The 14,539-nt window shown below is 41.4% G+C and overlaps 1 protein-coding gene across 1 annotated transcript in view; it reads right to left on the bottom strand.

The window, feature by feature from the left end:
* Positions 1-14,007, bottom strand: part of CHRNA4 (cholinergic receptor nicotinic alpha 4 subunit) — a 31,371-nt gene extending 17,364 nt beyond the window's left edge. Inside the window, exons 1-4 of the mRNA XM_077831907.1 lie at positions 13,947-14,007; positions 12,517-12,668; positions 6,711-6,755; positions 6,504-6,613 (exon numbers count right to left, since the gene is read on the bottom strand). Coding sequence (XP_077688033.1) covers positions 6,504-6,613; positions 6,711-6,755; positions 12,517-12,668; positions 13,947-14,007 — 368 coding nt within the window. The remainder of the gene's footprint in view (positions 1-6,503; positions 6,614-6,710; positions 6,756-12,516; positions 12,669-13,946) is intronic.
* Between the last annotated feature and the right edge of the window lie 532 nt (positions 14,008-14,539).

Here is a 14,539-nt window from a genome sequence, read left to right as displayed (position 1 = left end):
CACTCATTATCACCAGGAACCAAAGGGTGCAAGGCCTAATTCTGCTCTCAGTGGGATTTCATGTGTGCAAGGAAGAGTGGAGTGAGTTCCTGCAGTTGGAATTTAGTTAACAATTCGGCTGAGGAGTCGCTAACTGGAACTGAATCCAGCCCCTTTTCCCTAGAGCTGTCTTCGCTGTGTGAGGCTAATTGGGGTCTGAAGCTATTGCATTGGCTTCAGTGGATTTTAAATTAGACTCAGTCGGTCAAGTTAGCAGGTCTGACTCTGACTACATAATTGGGGACAATGTGTTCAGTAAGAAGGTGCCATTTTTATATAGTCATTTCTCAGATTAGAACCATATTATCGTCTCGTTCAATGAAGACAATTAAGCTGCAATACAGTTTTATAGCCGGAAAGGTGAAAATCATTCAGAAATACAAGTTAGTATCAAAACAAGAGCATTTTCAAGACAAACAATGAAGTCAAGATCTCTTACTTGTTCAGGCCAGAAAGGCCTAAATATCTGTCAGTAATAAGTCCCCGAAGTCTTATTTCTTCTATCAAAAACTATATCAATATTGGCAGAAGAGAATTGTGGCTTGTTACAGCAATTGTCCTCTGTAAACACCTGACAAATGACCAGATCTCTTCTATTTGGAAGAGTTATTTTACACACACACACACACACACACACACCCCTCAAAACAAGGAAGTCCAACCAAGTGGCAGTGATAGCTGTACATTGTATAGCAGTACAGGTAAAAAACCATTCAGCTAAATGTATAATAAATTATAATTTATTATACATAGAATCACAGAATCGTAGGACTGGAAGGGACCTCGAGAGGTCATCTAGTCCAGTCCCCTGCACTCATGGCAGGACTAAGTATTCTCTAGACCATCCCTGAGAAATGTTTGTCAAACCTGCTCTTAAAAATTTCCAGTGAGGGAGATTCCACAACTTCCTTAAGCAATTTATTCCAGTGCTTAACCACCTAGACAGTTAGGAAGCTTTTCCTAATGTCCAACTGCCCTTGTTGCAATTTAAGCCCATTGCTTCTTGCCCTATCCTCAGAGGTTAAGGAGAACAATTTTTCTCCCTCCTCCTTGTAACAACCTTTTATGTACTTGAAAACTGTTATCATGTCCCCTCTCAGTCTTCTCTTTTCCAGACTAAACAAACCCAAAATTTTCAATCTTCCCTCATAGGTCATGTTTTCTAGACTTTTAATCATTTTTGTTGCTCTTTTCTGGACTTCCTCCAATTTGTCCACATCTTTCCTGAAATGTCGCACACAGAACTGGACACAATACTCCAGTTGAAGCCTAATCAGCATGCAGAGCAGAAGAATTACTTCTTGTGTCTTGCTTACAACACTTCTGTTAATACATCCCAGAATGATGTTCGCTTTTTCTGCAACAGTGTTAAATTGTTGATTCATATTCAGCTTGTGATCCAGTCTGACCCCCAGATCCCTTTCCGCCGTACTCCTTCCGAGGCAGTCATTTCCCATTTTGTATGTATGCCACTGATTGTTCCTTCCTAAGTGGAGTACTTGCATTTGTCCTTATTGCATTTCATCCTATTTACTACAGACCATTTCTCGAGTTTGTCTAGATCATTTTGAATTTTAATCCTATCTTCCAAAGCATTTGCAACCCCTCCCAGCTTGGTATCACCCACAAACTTTATAAGTGTATTCTCTATGCCATTATATAAATCACTGATGATACATATATATGTATGTATTTGCATGTCTAATTTGTGTGAAGATTTTGTCTTTTTTTATTCTTTATTCTACATGTTATCTCAATTTCAGCAATTTGAGGACCAATAAATAATGAACTGGTTGCATCTTCTACCCCCTTCTTTAACAGACTGGTAAACATAGTCTATATCATTCGGAGATATTCAACTGCCAATGATATGGGAAAAAATACCTTATTGCTCCAGTAGTCAAGAGTGTTTCCAATAATTTTAGGGAAAATAATTTCTGTTCCAAATGCCCTTCAGGTGAGTCAGGATCTCAGTCTTATAGCATGAGCCTCATCAATAAAAAAGTTTTCAAAAGAAACTATCAACTTTCTCTTGATTTCTATTAAGCCATCTACCAGATCATCTTATAACTATGTACAGAAGTCCTTTGTGTCTATATTACAACTGGGTGAATTCTTCAAAACATTTCCTGCTAATATTCATTTTAATAAATATTTGAACTCTTTCACATGTGATCATTTCCTTTGTGTTCATTTTCTCCAACTATTTTACCAAGTGCTTTTAACTGATAGGAATTTTTATAGAAATAACTAACTTTAGGTGAATATTAGTATTCAGAGAGTGAATTTTGAACTCCTAAATGCAAATATTCATGCCAGAAACTTCCTTTCCAAGTGTTATACTCATCCAATTAAAGAACAGAAATGCTATCACGTGTCCAATTAAAACCATCGCAAAAAGCTTGAATTTCAAATATTCTCAATGAACTGCTCAATCTGCTGATCCAAGGGCACAGTCCTCCATTGATCTGACAAATCTATGTAAGGCTAGTGTTCAGAATTCTCCACTCACAGTCACAGATGATAGCATGTTGCATGCCTTACACACAGGTCAAATAGCTACACATGGTGGCAAAGCAGTAGAAAATCAGAACCCATGAATTATTCTCTGAAACTGTTTGAGAAATAATTTGAATAGCAAATAAATTCAGGGAAATTGCAAAATGTTCATGGACAATAAACATGTCAAATTTATTCACTACAAATGATTTGCTCATCTTTATGGAGCCTTGGGGAAGCTACCTTGACAACCATTAAAACTTCAATTATGGAACATCTAGCCTTCTTTGGAAAGAAAATAAAGGAAATGAGGTTTTGTCTTTTCACTATGAAATCATATTCCTCTGTTTTACATATGCTTTGTCATGTCCAATAGAGACAATTTACAGTGTTAGAGCTTATTTTATCAAGCTTGCAAAATCCAACAGCATATTAATTTCCCCCTAGGATATTAGTTTGGTTTTAGATTCCTTATGAATGTTGACAACTCTATAGGCCAAACTGGCCAAATTTACTGACTTAATTTGGGGTCCTAGAGTGCATAAATGGAAGCTTTAGAGATAATGAGCTCAGATAAGAGAATCACTGATAACATGGGGTATGATTTCCTTGAAGATTCAAATCTCAAATTAATTGCAATTGCATCATTTCTATCTATTCCCAGAGGTTAAAAACCAGGAAGACTTCTGTGTAGACTCATAGACAGAAGCTTTTCCCCCCAAGCATCTCATCCAAAAGAAGAATATCAGAACTCTTTTTGTAAGCACAGTGGGGCCTTCCAAAATGAGTCACATTGAAATGGTTAAACACTGAAATAAGACCATTGGGCCTTTTCCGCAAAAAGTTCCACTAAACCCCCCTGGCAGTATAAATGGGCCTTATAGTAACCATAAAGTATTTGCACCTACTTTAAGGTCCCTTTATACTGCCAGAAAGATATAACGCATGGGAGGAGATCCCTATAATCATCCTCCAGGCAAGCTCACGGTCCTGCAAATCCCTTCTTAAAACTTCTCAGCCAAGGTGCCTTAAAAAACCCGGCATGGTCAGGCAGCTGGTGTGCAGTGATCACTGCCATTACAACACAGTTGCATCTTTTTGTATCCCTCCTGTTAGTTTGTTGTATCCTTCTGTAGTCTCTTGCCTTACATGTCGATTGTGAACTCTTTGGGGCAGAGTCTGTCTATTTGCTCTGTGTCTGTACAGTGCCTAACACAATGCCATGACTGGTGTGACTGCAATTCCAATGATTAATTCTTATTAATCATAAATTGGTCTTTAGCATAAAGGAGAAGCAGGATCATTATTTCTTATTCCATTGCTAACATTTTCAGGCTCTAATCCCATTCATTGGTAGCTGGGTTTGCTGCTTTTTCAGGGGCTACCTGAAAAAGATTTGAACGTGGCTATTGTATTTTTCTGTGTCTGGTTGGTGCAGAAACAGGGACTCCCACGTGCATGTTAAGGTTGCAGAAAATTATGCGCACATTTCCTGGGCTGCAGTCTAAGCCACTGATCATATATTAGTGTTCAGCTTGTGCCTGCTTTTAGGATAAGAAGGTCTGAGTGCCCATGAATTAATAATTACAGAGGGCTTATCTTCAGAGGTGCTGAGCACACACCACCCCTGATGATTTCAGCCAGAGCTGCAAGCTCAGCACTGGTCAGGATCAGGCTCCTGGAGAATGGAAAAGATCGTTTCAATAGTCTCTAAAGCTGCAAACCCTCTAGATATATATTTACCTCAATCATTTCTTAGAGACGTACTGAATTGGAACCATGCAACTGTTAATTAAAAATAAAGACCGTTCCATTGTCAAAACTCAGTCACAAAGTGTTACCTGTTTAAAAAAGCCATTTCTGTTTGCTGTTCCAGGGGCACTTAGCACACATTCTGCCAGGGTTGCCAAGCACGGCAGTGTGCGCACCAACAACCAGAGCCTGGATATTGAAGTACAATAAGTGAAGCCGCTCAGAGCCCTTGCTAAGCCTTTAAGACCTCAGCCAATGACAAGTGGCTTCGTTACAACGAAAGCAGCCAAGACAAAAAGGGAAGAACTCAGGGAGAAGCAGTCCTGTTTAAACCAGCTTGGGAAGAATAGAAGATTCTGTGCTTCAGATAAAGCTTTTTTTTTTTTTTGCAGCTTGTAACACAGCTGCTTCTTCTGCGCTTTCATTAGCACTAACGTGTACAGGTTGTCTAAGAAGTTAGATGTGCGATTACATGCCTAATCTGTGTATCCAATCAATGCTATTATCTCATAGGGACTGTTCCACCGGCAAAGAACTGGACAGAGCACTGCATAGGTCACTCTGCCTCATTCCACCCCGATGTGTCCCTGCCTCAAATATATAGGGGGCATGCCAAGGATGTGAGAAGGTAGGGCCAGGTGCTCCAGCTGGTATAATTTACAGTAGGGTATAAAGTTATGCCAAGGGCTGTTTCTGGTCAGCTACGGAATAGGGGGAGTGAAAAAGCTGCTAAGAGTTACTTTTACCATGGCTCCCTCCTGCCCCAGATATGCTACAGGTCAATTATGGTTCATTTGAGGATGTAGTCCATTGGCTATTTATATCCCTGCTGTTTGTTTGTTCCCTCCCTGCCCCCAGTCACATGGCATTGTTTCTAATCCCTCATTGGGCAACGGAAACTTTTAGAAGAAGAGAATGATTTAATAGTGAATATCCAACCATGCATGACACACTTTCCTGTGGGAATTTTTTGGAGAAATAATAATTCATGTTAAAACTTGTGATGCTTTTAGGAATCATGAGGATTGTCATCAGTACTAGGCAGCAATCTGAATCGGCACCAACAATGCATAACAGGATCGCACAGTTCACGGCCAAACAAACTCAATGTTTTTATTCACAAAAATATTTGTAAATTACTTTGGTAGATTTGACCAACATTCCCTTGCAATCGGGAATGTGTGAAAGTCAAATTCTGTTATTTCCATCACCCAGGTAACATACTTTTGAACGGTGCTGATATCTCATCTCTCAACTAAAATGCCCTTGCTACTCCTCCTTTGGATTCTGGCTCTGCAAAGCCTGACACTGAGCTTGCATAGGGCTCACTGAGAACCAAATTTGGCCATTACTGTCCAAAGGTATCAAGTAAAGAAAGCAACCACCTTCTCCTGCCATATGTGTCCATATGACACCCAGATCTCACACACGCAGATCCAGCTACAACAGTTTATTTACAAACAACACTAGAGGTTCCTTGGACCAATCCCAGAACCTGCATAATGATCCCTAAACAGTATCCAGCCCAAGAAGCTGCAGGTAAGTTTGCAAACAATTTTGCAGAAACACTCCTCCCTTCCTCCTATCACTTTCTACAGAGAACCGCTCAGGTATAAGGTAGTGGATATTACACTGTTGCCCAGGTAGGAAAGGTTCTCAAGTGAAACCGAGACCATAACCCATTAGCACTTAGAACCAGACAACGTTAGGGTCCTTTTTCAGCCTATATTGGACAGAGGGTACTCATGACTTTCTCCCAGTTTATCCCCATTTTAACACCCTCTTCAGACATTCGTTCTTAGAACTGATGGTGGTGGAGCAAAGAGAGCTTTGGTGGATGGTTATTAGAATGGGACTCAATAGAGCTGGAAGGTTCCAATAGCTTTGTCACCATAGGGATGGTGCCTTTAAAACAAAAACAAAACCCTTCCCAAACAAAACATTCCACTGCATGCACAGTTCTTCCACTAGGGAGAGGAAGAGCAAGAAGAGAGGGAGAACAAACCAAATGTGACAGATGTTAGTCATGTTGCTTAGCGTATGACTTGAAGGTGCTCAGATCCTACAGCAATGATGGTGGCATAAGAAGCTCGATATTCTAGAATAGTATCAAATAGAATAGGGAGAGAAAATTACGATAATCTCCCCAATGTAGACAGCGGAGCAGCTTTTTAAAGGAATAGTCGCCTTCCAGCGATGGAGCTCAGACTCACTTGTTGTAGAGAACAATATCCGGCCTCCAGATGAGTTCTGAAGGGATGCGGATGGATGTAACGTTCTCATATTCCAGAGGATCCCAGCGTAACTTGTAGTCATACCACTCCTGGGAAAAACACATCCATTACCAGGGACTGGGAGGAGTTAGAATTGAAATATACACGGAAAACCAATACAAGAAAACACCTTTTGGGCTCACCCACCTGCTTCACCCACATGTTCGTGGTCATCATTTGATTCTTCTCATCCTGAAAAGGAAAAGCCACAAGCTCAGAAAGCAGAGGCATGTTTAGTGTAGTCCATTTTTGTAATCAGAAATAATCTCAGCAATAAATATATTTTTTCAGCTAAAAAAGCTGATGTTCCTGGAGTTTAGCATGGGACAGAACGCACCTGTCTGATACCACCAAACACCAGAGGCTAAGACTAGGCAGTCTCAGCAGATGATCAACTTGGATTTGTTTGACAGATTTTCTGAGAAATGTGTGTACTAAGAAGACTTTTTTGTTTTGAAGGATATTATAAGGCCCAGCCAAGATGAGTTCAGCACAGTACCATGGGTGGGGGTAGGAGGAGGAGAAGAATCCACAGCTCTAATCCACACCCCCACCACAAATGGGGGTAGGATTGTTACATTAGTCCATCACTTCTCCCCCAGTTGCCCGCTGAACACAGCTTCACAGGGATTTCCAGGGAAGCTGTCCTATTGAGAACTAACCACATACCCCTTGCAACTTCTCCCTTGGCAGGGCAGAATACCAGTCTGGCTACAGACGTGGGCTGGGTGGGGGTATCTGGATATGGCCCCTGCACGATTTACCTTCGAACATGTCCACAGACAGTTCCCCAGTACTTCCTTTCCTGAATTGTTCTGACTGCTTGGAAGTGATGCTTTATGCCTGATCTGCACTTACCCTTCTTGAGTTTAAGGCCATTATCGATGGCTCTCTGCCTTTAGCTCTAACATGCATCTCTTCTCTCCAAAGTGTGTTCTACAGAGAACACACTATAGTACTGTGCTAGGAAGGAAGCTCAGGTGGTTAAGGTTAAAACCAAGGCCCCCCTGGCCCTTAGCCCTTGCCTCATTCCTCCAGAGCACACTGGTTTTCACACATCACAGAATATAAGGAAATTCCTATTGCAAATTGGTAGCTTTCAGATAGACTTGTAGTGAGAACTGGTGGGTTGGTTTACCTGTATTCATATCTTGACACTTTGCCCTGAAAGTGTAGAGTCTAAAGCTTTTCTACTAGCTATTTGTTTACTTCTAAACTATATGCTTTCCCTGAGTTAGGGGATATCTCTCAGCTGCAATGATTGCTCACACAAGCATTGCCATTTAATTTAAAGTGTTCTTTAGAAAACAATTCTTATTTTCCTAACCCCTGCTTTTCTCTCTCTCATTTATAAAAAATGAATTTAGCACTGATAAAAAGTGCCAGCTAAACTGGCAGACTGTTGGAGACTGAAACCCTCTTTATATCCACAAGAGAGACAATGACAGTGAAATCTTCCCCTCAGTGTCCTGCCCGATCTAACCTGCAGGGACCGTCTAAAGAGATGATGGCTCAGTCTCTTAGCTTTTCTTATGGAACTGCCAATAAAGGTGCCAACTGGTGCCACCAGTGAGAATAGCATTTGCAAATTGGACATCTGTCCATGGGGACCTTTCACATAGGTCACTGAAAAGCCATCAGGAGGTAACAACTTTTGATTGTTACCAACTTGGGCTGGATTTGAACTGGTCAAGAAGAAATTAAAGGCTTTATATCCTCCAGTCTCTTGAGTAATTCACTCCTCCAAGACCTGTTTCTGAGTGCAACACGGTTTCATTCTTTTTTTAAAAAAAAATCTGTCTTGCATTTCTTTATACCTAGAGTGAATTAAGGCTCAAATTCTCAGAAAAACCCATGCATTTTGTGCATCTACTTTGGGCATGTAAGTATCAGGTTGGTCATTGCTTAGATTCCAGTATAATAGGGACTATAGGTAAAAATTTCAAAAGTGCCTGAGGGATTCAGGAGCAGAGCTGGCCAAAACTTTTCAACCAAAACATTTTTTTGGCAGAAAAAGTAGATTCCGTGATTCCAAAATGTTTCACAAATTCATGTCCATTTCGCTGAATTGTTCATTCCAAAAAAACAAACCCCAAATTCTGAAAATATCTGCATTTCATTTTGACATTTTTTAATGAAATGGTTTGATTTTTCAATTCAAAATGGATTTTCATTTAGATATTTTCTTTAGTTTTTTTTTTTTTTTTAAAAGATAAATGTTTTAAAATGCTCTAAGCCACAATGAAACATTTCATTTGACCCAAAACAATTTTTTTTCAACTTTTCAATTTGCCAAAAGTGTATAAACATTTCCTTTTTGGTTTGACCTGAAATTATTATTTTAATTTTTCAGAACTGCCGGTGAACTGAAAAACCAACTATTCACCCAGCTCTATTTAAGAGCGTAAGTCCCACCGAAAGGAACTTACACTCCTAAATCACCGGGGTTGAGATTTTCAAAAGTGCCTCAGAAATGTCAAGGGGAGTTAGGCGCTTAACTGTCATTTGTGCCTTTGAGAATCACCACCTTAGGCACTTTGGGAAATATTTCCTTGTATAAACATGACAGATACTCGGTTGCAGTAAACACATAAGCACATAGCTGGTTAGATGTATATTTGATCATTTCTGTGTGCATTTACCACGGTTGCACACACAAATGCAGTAAGCTTGTGTACGTGGCCAGCTGCATGTGCAGTGAGTCCTTTGTCTGCACAGTTACCAGGTCTTAGTGTGCAGTCAAGCAGCGTTCATGTGCATTTTGTCTGTGCAGTTCTGAAAACTTGGGCATCTGTAGTATTTACATTTCTACAAAATATGTTAACTTAAAACACTACAAATTTGCTTTAGTGACCAAAAATATGCGAGCCACTCTGCAAACACACAATCTGATGATAGCTCCGATCATCTACACAGCTCTTTGTGTGTTTTGGGGTAATAGGCTCTTTCCTGTGCTAAACATGAATGGAGTGTTAAGCTACAAAATATAAATATGTACAAATAAATGAAATCCAATGCGTGGCAGACAAATTGCTCAGCTATTACTAATACAATTTAATTGAACTGTTTAATGTTTACTAGTTTGCTTGCATGCTAATTACAGCTTCTGTGTAAATAACCAAAGAAAAGTGCTTTGGACTCGGTTCAGTTCTCCCAGTTTAAGGTGCTGCAGCAAAACTAATGATGTTTGTTCCGTCTTCTTATTGGCCTGGCTTCAAAAGAGCTCAGATGGCAGTGTTTTTCTGAGCTTGCTATTAACAGAGGAACAGAAGGATTGTGGTAGCCCTGGATGGAATTTAACTGCATGGTCTCTTTTCCCAAGGTGAATACACTGCACTCCATGCTACCCAGCGGAGAGGGGCATAGGAGGTAAACGGGGTCTATCTAGTCTGTTCTTGAACCCATGCCTTAGTCTCATAGCCAGTTAGTCCAGCACCAAACTGAGGTCAGCATAACAGGGTGAAGTAAGGACACAGCAGGACAGTGGATTTGATATTGAGTTTTCTGGCTTTTTTCGGTCCGAGTCAGAATTTGAATATTGATCCTGTTTTTGCTTTTTTTGACTTTCTGCCACTGACACGTGTCCAGAGGAGACGCAAACTCTATTGAAAAGGGAAGGCTGCGCTTTTAACACCATGTCTGACAATCATGCTAAGTTTTCTTAAGAAATGCTGCAGTGGTAAGAAGGGGGATCGTTAAACAGACACTCAGCTGGACTGGGAACATGATACAGGAATCGTATCAGGGAAAGGGTTATACAGGAACAGAGAGAACCTTACTGAAGGAGATGGGGAATAATAAACTAAACCTCAGCTGCTTTACAGCCCTGCCTATTGACTGCAGTTTTAAACACCGGATTATGACTTTTACAGAGTTTATTCTTCCTAGGTAAGACAAGAAAAGCACTTCAAAGAACAAGTATTGATCTCACCATCCATGACTGGGCAGTTGCATAATAGAAAGTATCTCTTATGCCACCACAATCGTTGATGTACCATCTTTAATCTTATCAATTATTCAGATGAAATGCATACAACCTAAATATCATCAATGACAGATTTGGGCTCCTCAGCCTTTTTGTTCTGTGTGTGTACAGCGCCTTGCACAATGGGGTCCCGGTCCATGACTAGGGCTCCTAGCTGCTATCACAATGATAATAATAAAATAATCAACTCTGTTTTTTGAAGTTGTTTGAGCAAAGGCTTATTTTTAAAAAGATACACAACCCCTCATGCACATATGCCATTCATTTCTCAACTACCTATATTAAATTGTATACTGCACATATATCTTTATGCTGCATATAATGTGGTTATAAATGTGATAAATTGCGGAACCATGTGCATCTATCACTAATCTACAGTCCTCTCTCCTGTACTCTGACCACCAATCTAGTCTACCTGTGACTACCTCTAACATCCCAAACATGAATGCAGCTTCAAAAAAACACCCTTCTTTTAAACCTCCCACCACAGAGCCATTTTCTAATTTCTACCCAAAAGTAGAATTTACCCCTCAAAATTACAATGGCATGAGGCCCAATATGGACAATATTCAACCAGGGACAAGTTTAAGGCCTGAGATCTCATGACTTATGAAGGCTGGAAATTGGACCTTCCTACCACTGGAAAAGGGACTGTCTATTCTTCCCAACAGAACTCAGCACTCTCTGAGTGGAAGAACCATAGGGATCATGGTAACATTATGGGTGGAAAAATTATTACAGGTCTTTTAAGAGGTCTGTAAATTATAATAGCTGGAATATTTATCTGAGTCATATAGTTGTAGCCTAGCTTCTCGGAAGGAGGAATATGAAAGTTGGCACTAATATTTCTTTCTCTCTAATCCATTTCAAAAATAGTGATTCTGTTACATAGGTGACATATAGAGAGTACATGATGGTGTGGTATGCTATAAAGGGTTAATAAGCACTCATCTGAAATGACCTGTAAAGTTCATTTATAGCTTTACTGTTTGCGTATAAGCACTAACTCATGCCAATCATTCTTGTGTACTATACCATCCTGTATTATCTTTCTTCTCTCTCTGTCACATACATAAGAACATAGTGTACATATAGGTTTCTATTTAAGAAATAATTCACACAGCTTCCAAAAATTCAGTGTTCAAAACAGGTATGCATGGGCACAGACACACACGCTGGCATGCAAAATTAGTATCTGAGTTCCATGTGCAAATTGGTACTTGTGCATACACTCATGCTAGAACAGTAAAATGCTGATTTGTGTGGGTGTGCAACCATGCACCTGTTTTCTTCTTTGAAAATTGAGCTCCAAGTGCCATAAAATCATGTCCTTTAAATAGCATGCCAATGCATACGCCTGACTCATAATAAAAATCAATCCATTTTGTATGTCATCTATATGTTGTATACATGTAGATTCCCTTTGAGAAAACATGCAGGAACATTTTGTCTCAGCCACTATGCCTCAAAGCAGCCAAAGGACTTTCCATGTGAAGAAAGAACTTTGGGATCCTTGGATAAGATAAATAATAGAGGTGTAAACTATTATTTGTGAGGATTATGTATTATGAATACTAATTATAGATCAAATTCTAAACACATTACTTGTCTGTTACTCAGCCAAAATTCATTCCCTCAAAACTCCCCTTGAGCTTAATAGATATATCTTTGGATTTTATACCCTGGGCTTTCCTTTGGTTTCAGAAACGGCATCCCATTTTTTACTATAATTCATAAATAAACAATACAAGACCACCAGACTGCACACCTTGATGAGCAGTTATTCGCATGAGTTCTCCCATTACTTTTAACAGAACAGTTCGTATGGATAACTGTTCTTCAGCGTCAGTAAGATATTCATATTCTGATCATGAAATAAGTCAGCAAAAACTGCACAGGCTGGCTTGTATCTGGAATCACTCCTCCCCCATGACCCCTAAAATCTCCACTGCTTATAGTTTCACTTACTACGTCAATGAGTTGCGCGATGGACAATCCGAAATGGACGAGGACCACGTCCGAAATGTTGGCTACAGGTCGGGACCACTTGTTATAGCCCGAGAAGAGTTTCTTCAGGAGTCTCTCCTCTGCATGGGCTCGGGTTTCCACATGGCTGCACACTGCAGGGAAAGTGTGAGACATGAAAGTGTGAAATGTCTGTAAGTTAGGAAGACCAGAGCAGAGATATCTGGGGAGGAGGGGGGGGGGGAAGTGCTTCATCTTCTTCTCTCCTTGAATAGGCCCTAGCCCTTCTGTCCTTTGGCAGACAGACTATGATGCAAGTCTTACTTATATATGTACAGCACCTAGATACCATGGTGATGGACACATTAAAAATGCAGACAGGTAGAGGAGGAAAGGAATATAGGTGGGCATGACATGGCAATGACATACCAGTGACAGGACACCACCTTTCAGCATATACAATGGCATGGTTAGTTCATAATGTAGCATGGAACAGCATCTAGGAACTGTCTTGTGGGAGGTGGAGATTGTTAAAAAGCATTTGAAATGGACTGCCTGGCCTGTCCTCCTGTTAAATTGTTTCTGCCTCTTTGAGGATGCCAAGCAGCCCCGTGCTTGAACAGCTGGGAGAATATTAGCAAGCTTCAGGCTTTGAACCATGGAGTGAAAGGGCCACTTGCTCTGGACAGGGCAAGAAGAGGTTTTCAGGGGGGAAATAGGACCAGGACATCAGATGGGGTGTGTGTGTGTGAAAGAGAGAGAGAGTCTGTGATTATGGAGATTAAACATCAAAAATGACCACCATCAGACCAAATGTCAACCCCCTGAGCAAAGCAAGAATTTCCTGGTCCAGTAACTCCGGGGTCACTCTTGGCTACAACAGCTGTGCAGAGACAAAAGGCGAACAGGGTCTGGGGCGGGGAATTAGCTCAAGAGCACAGTCCCCCTCACGCATGACGGGAAAGGCTGGAGGCTGCAGAGAGTAGTTCCCCGTTCACTCGGGAGTCGCTGTTGGTTATTAAAAATTAAAGCCCAGCATCGCGGGGGGCAGCTGCCAGGAAACGTCTCTGCTCCCTGCTGAATGCGCACAAAGGCGCGGGACGCAGCGGGAGGATCTGGGGAGAAGCGGGGGGGCGGGGAGAGCAGGACTCGGGCGTTTAAATCCCTAGTGGGGGTTAACCCTTTCCCACCCAAGAAGCAGAAAATCAACACAAAGCAAGACAGGATCATGCAAGTGTGTGTGTGTGTGTGTGTGAGGGCCGGGGGTGGGTCCTCGAGGGATCTAATGGAAAGGAGCAGGTGGTTCTTTTTTTTTTTGGGGGGGGGGGGTGTATTCCTTGCTTGCAATAGGACAATCTCCAGCCAGAGCTGAGGATGCTGGCCGGGGTGAGGAAATTGACCAAGGTCGCAGGGAAACCTGCTCTGAAACTTACCAGGGAAGACGTTCGCCCAAAGGAAGAGGAGAAGGTTTTCTTTAGAAACTAGGAAGCCCATCGCGGAGCGGAGCTCAGTTTCTAGACTGCAAAGTCTCCCTTGGCATCAACTTTTCTTCTCTGAGTCTCTGGATCTTCCAGCGTCATTCCCACAGACTCCTTCCTCCCCCCCACACACACACCACTTTCTTGGAGGGGGTGGTCGGTTTATTTGCCTCCTTTTGCTCACAGCAATTTCCAGCACTTTCTTTTGTGAGTCTGTCTCTTTCCTAGGACGCAAATCCGCGCAGATACTTGAAGGGGTTCACAGGTGCTGCTGCGAGCTCTATTTTTAACGAGACAGCCGCCTTTGGTTTTCTCCTCCTCCCTTTCTCTGGAGGACAGGGGTTGGTTTGCTTGCTTCGTTTGTTTGCTGCCCGATTTTCATAGCAGAGCTCCTGCAGTTTCCCCCCCTTTGTTTTTTCTTTGCTCAGATTGGTCGCTGCTGATGGTCCATGCAAGCCAGTGAAAGCCCTTGGCAGAACAGAGGGAGATAGTACAGTATGTTTGCATATTTAATCCACTTGGACCTGCCCACCTCCTGTCTAAAGAAG

Source organism: Eretmochelys imbricata, chromosome 13 (genome assembly GCF_965152235.1).
Source record: "Eretmochelys imbricata isolate rEreImb1 chromosome 13, rEreImb1.hap1, whole genome shotgun sequence".
In the NCBI taxonomy this organism is placed as follows: domain Eukaryota; kingdom Metazoa; phylum Chordata; order Testudines; family Cheloniidae; genus Eretmochelys; species Eretmochelys imbricata.
Note: the sequence above shows the minus strand (reverse complement) of the source record. Positions and strands in the feature narration are given on the sequence as shown.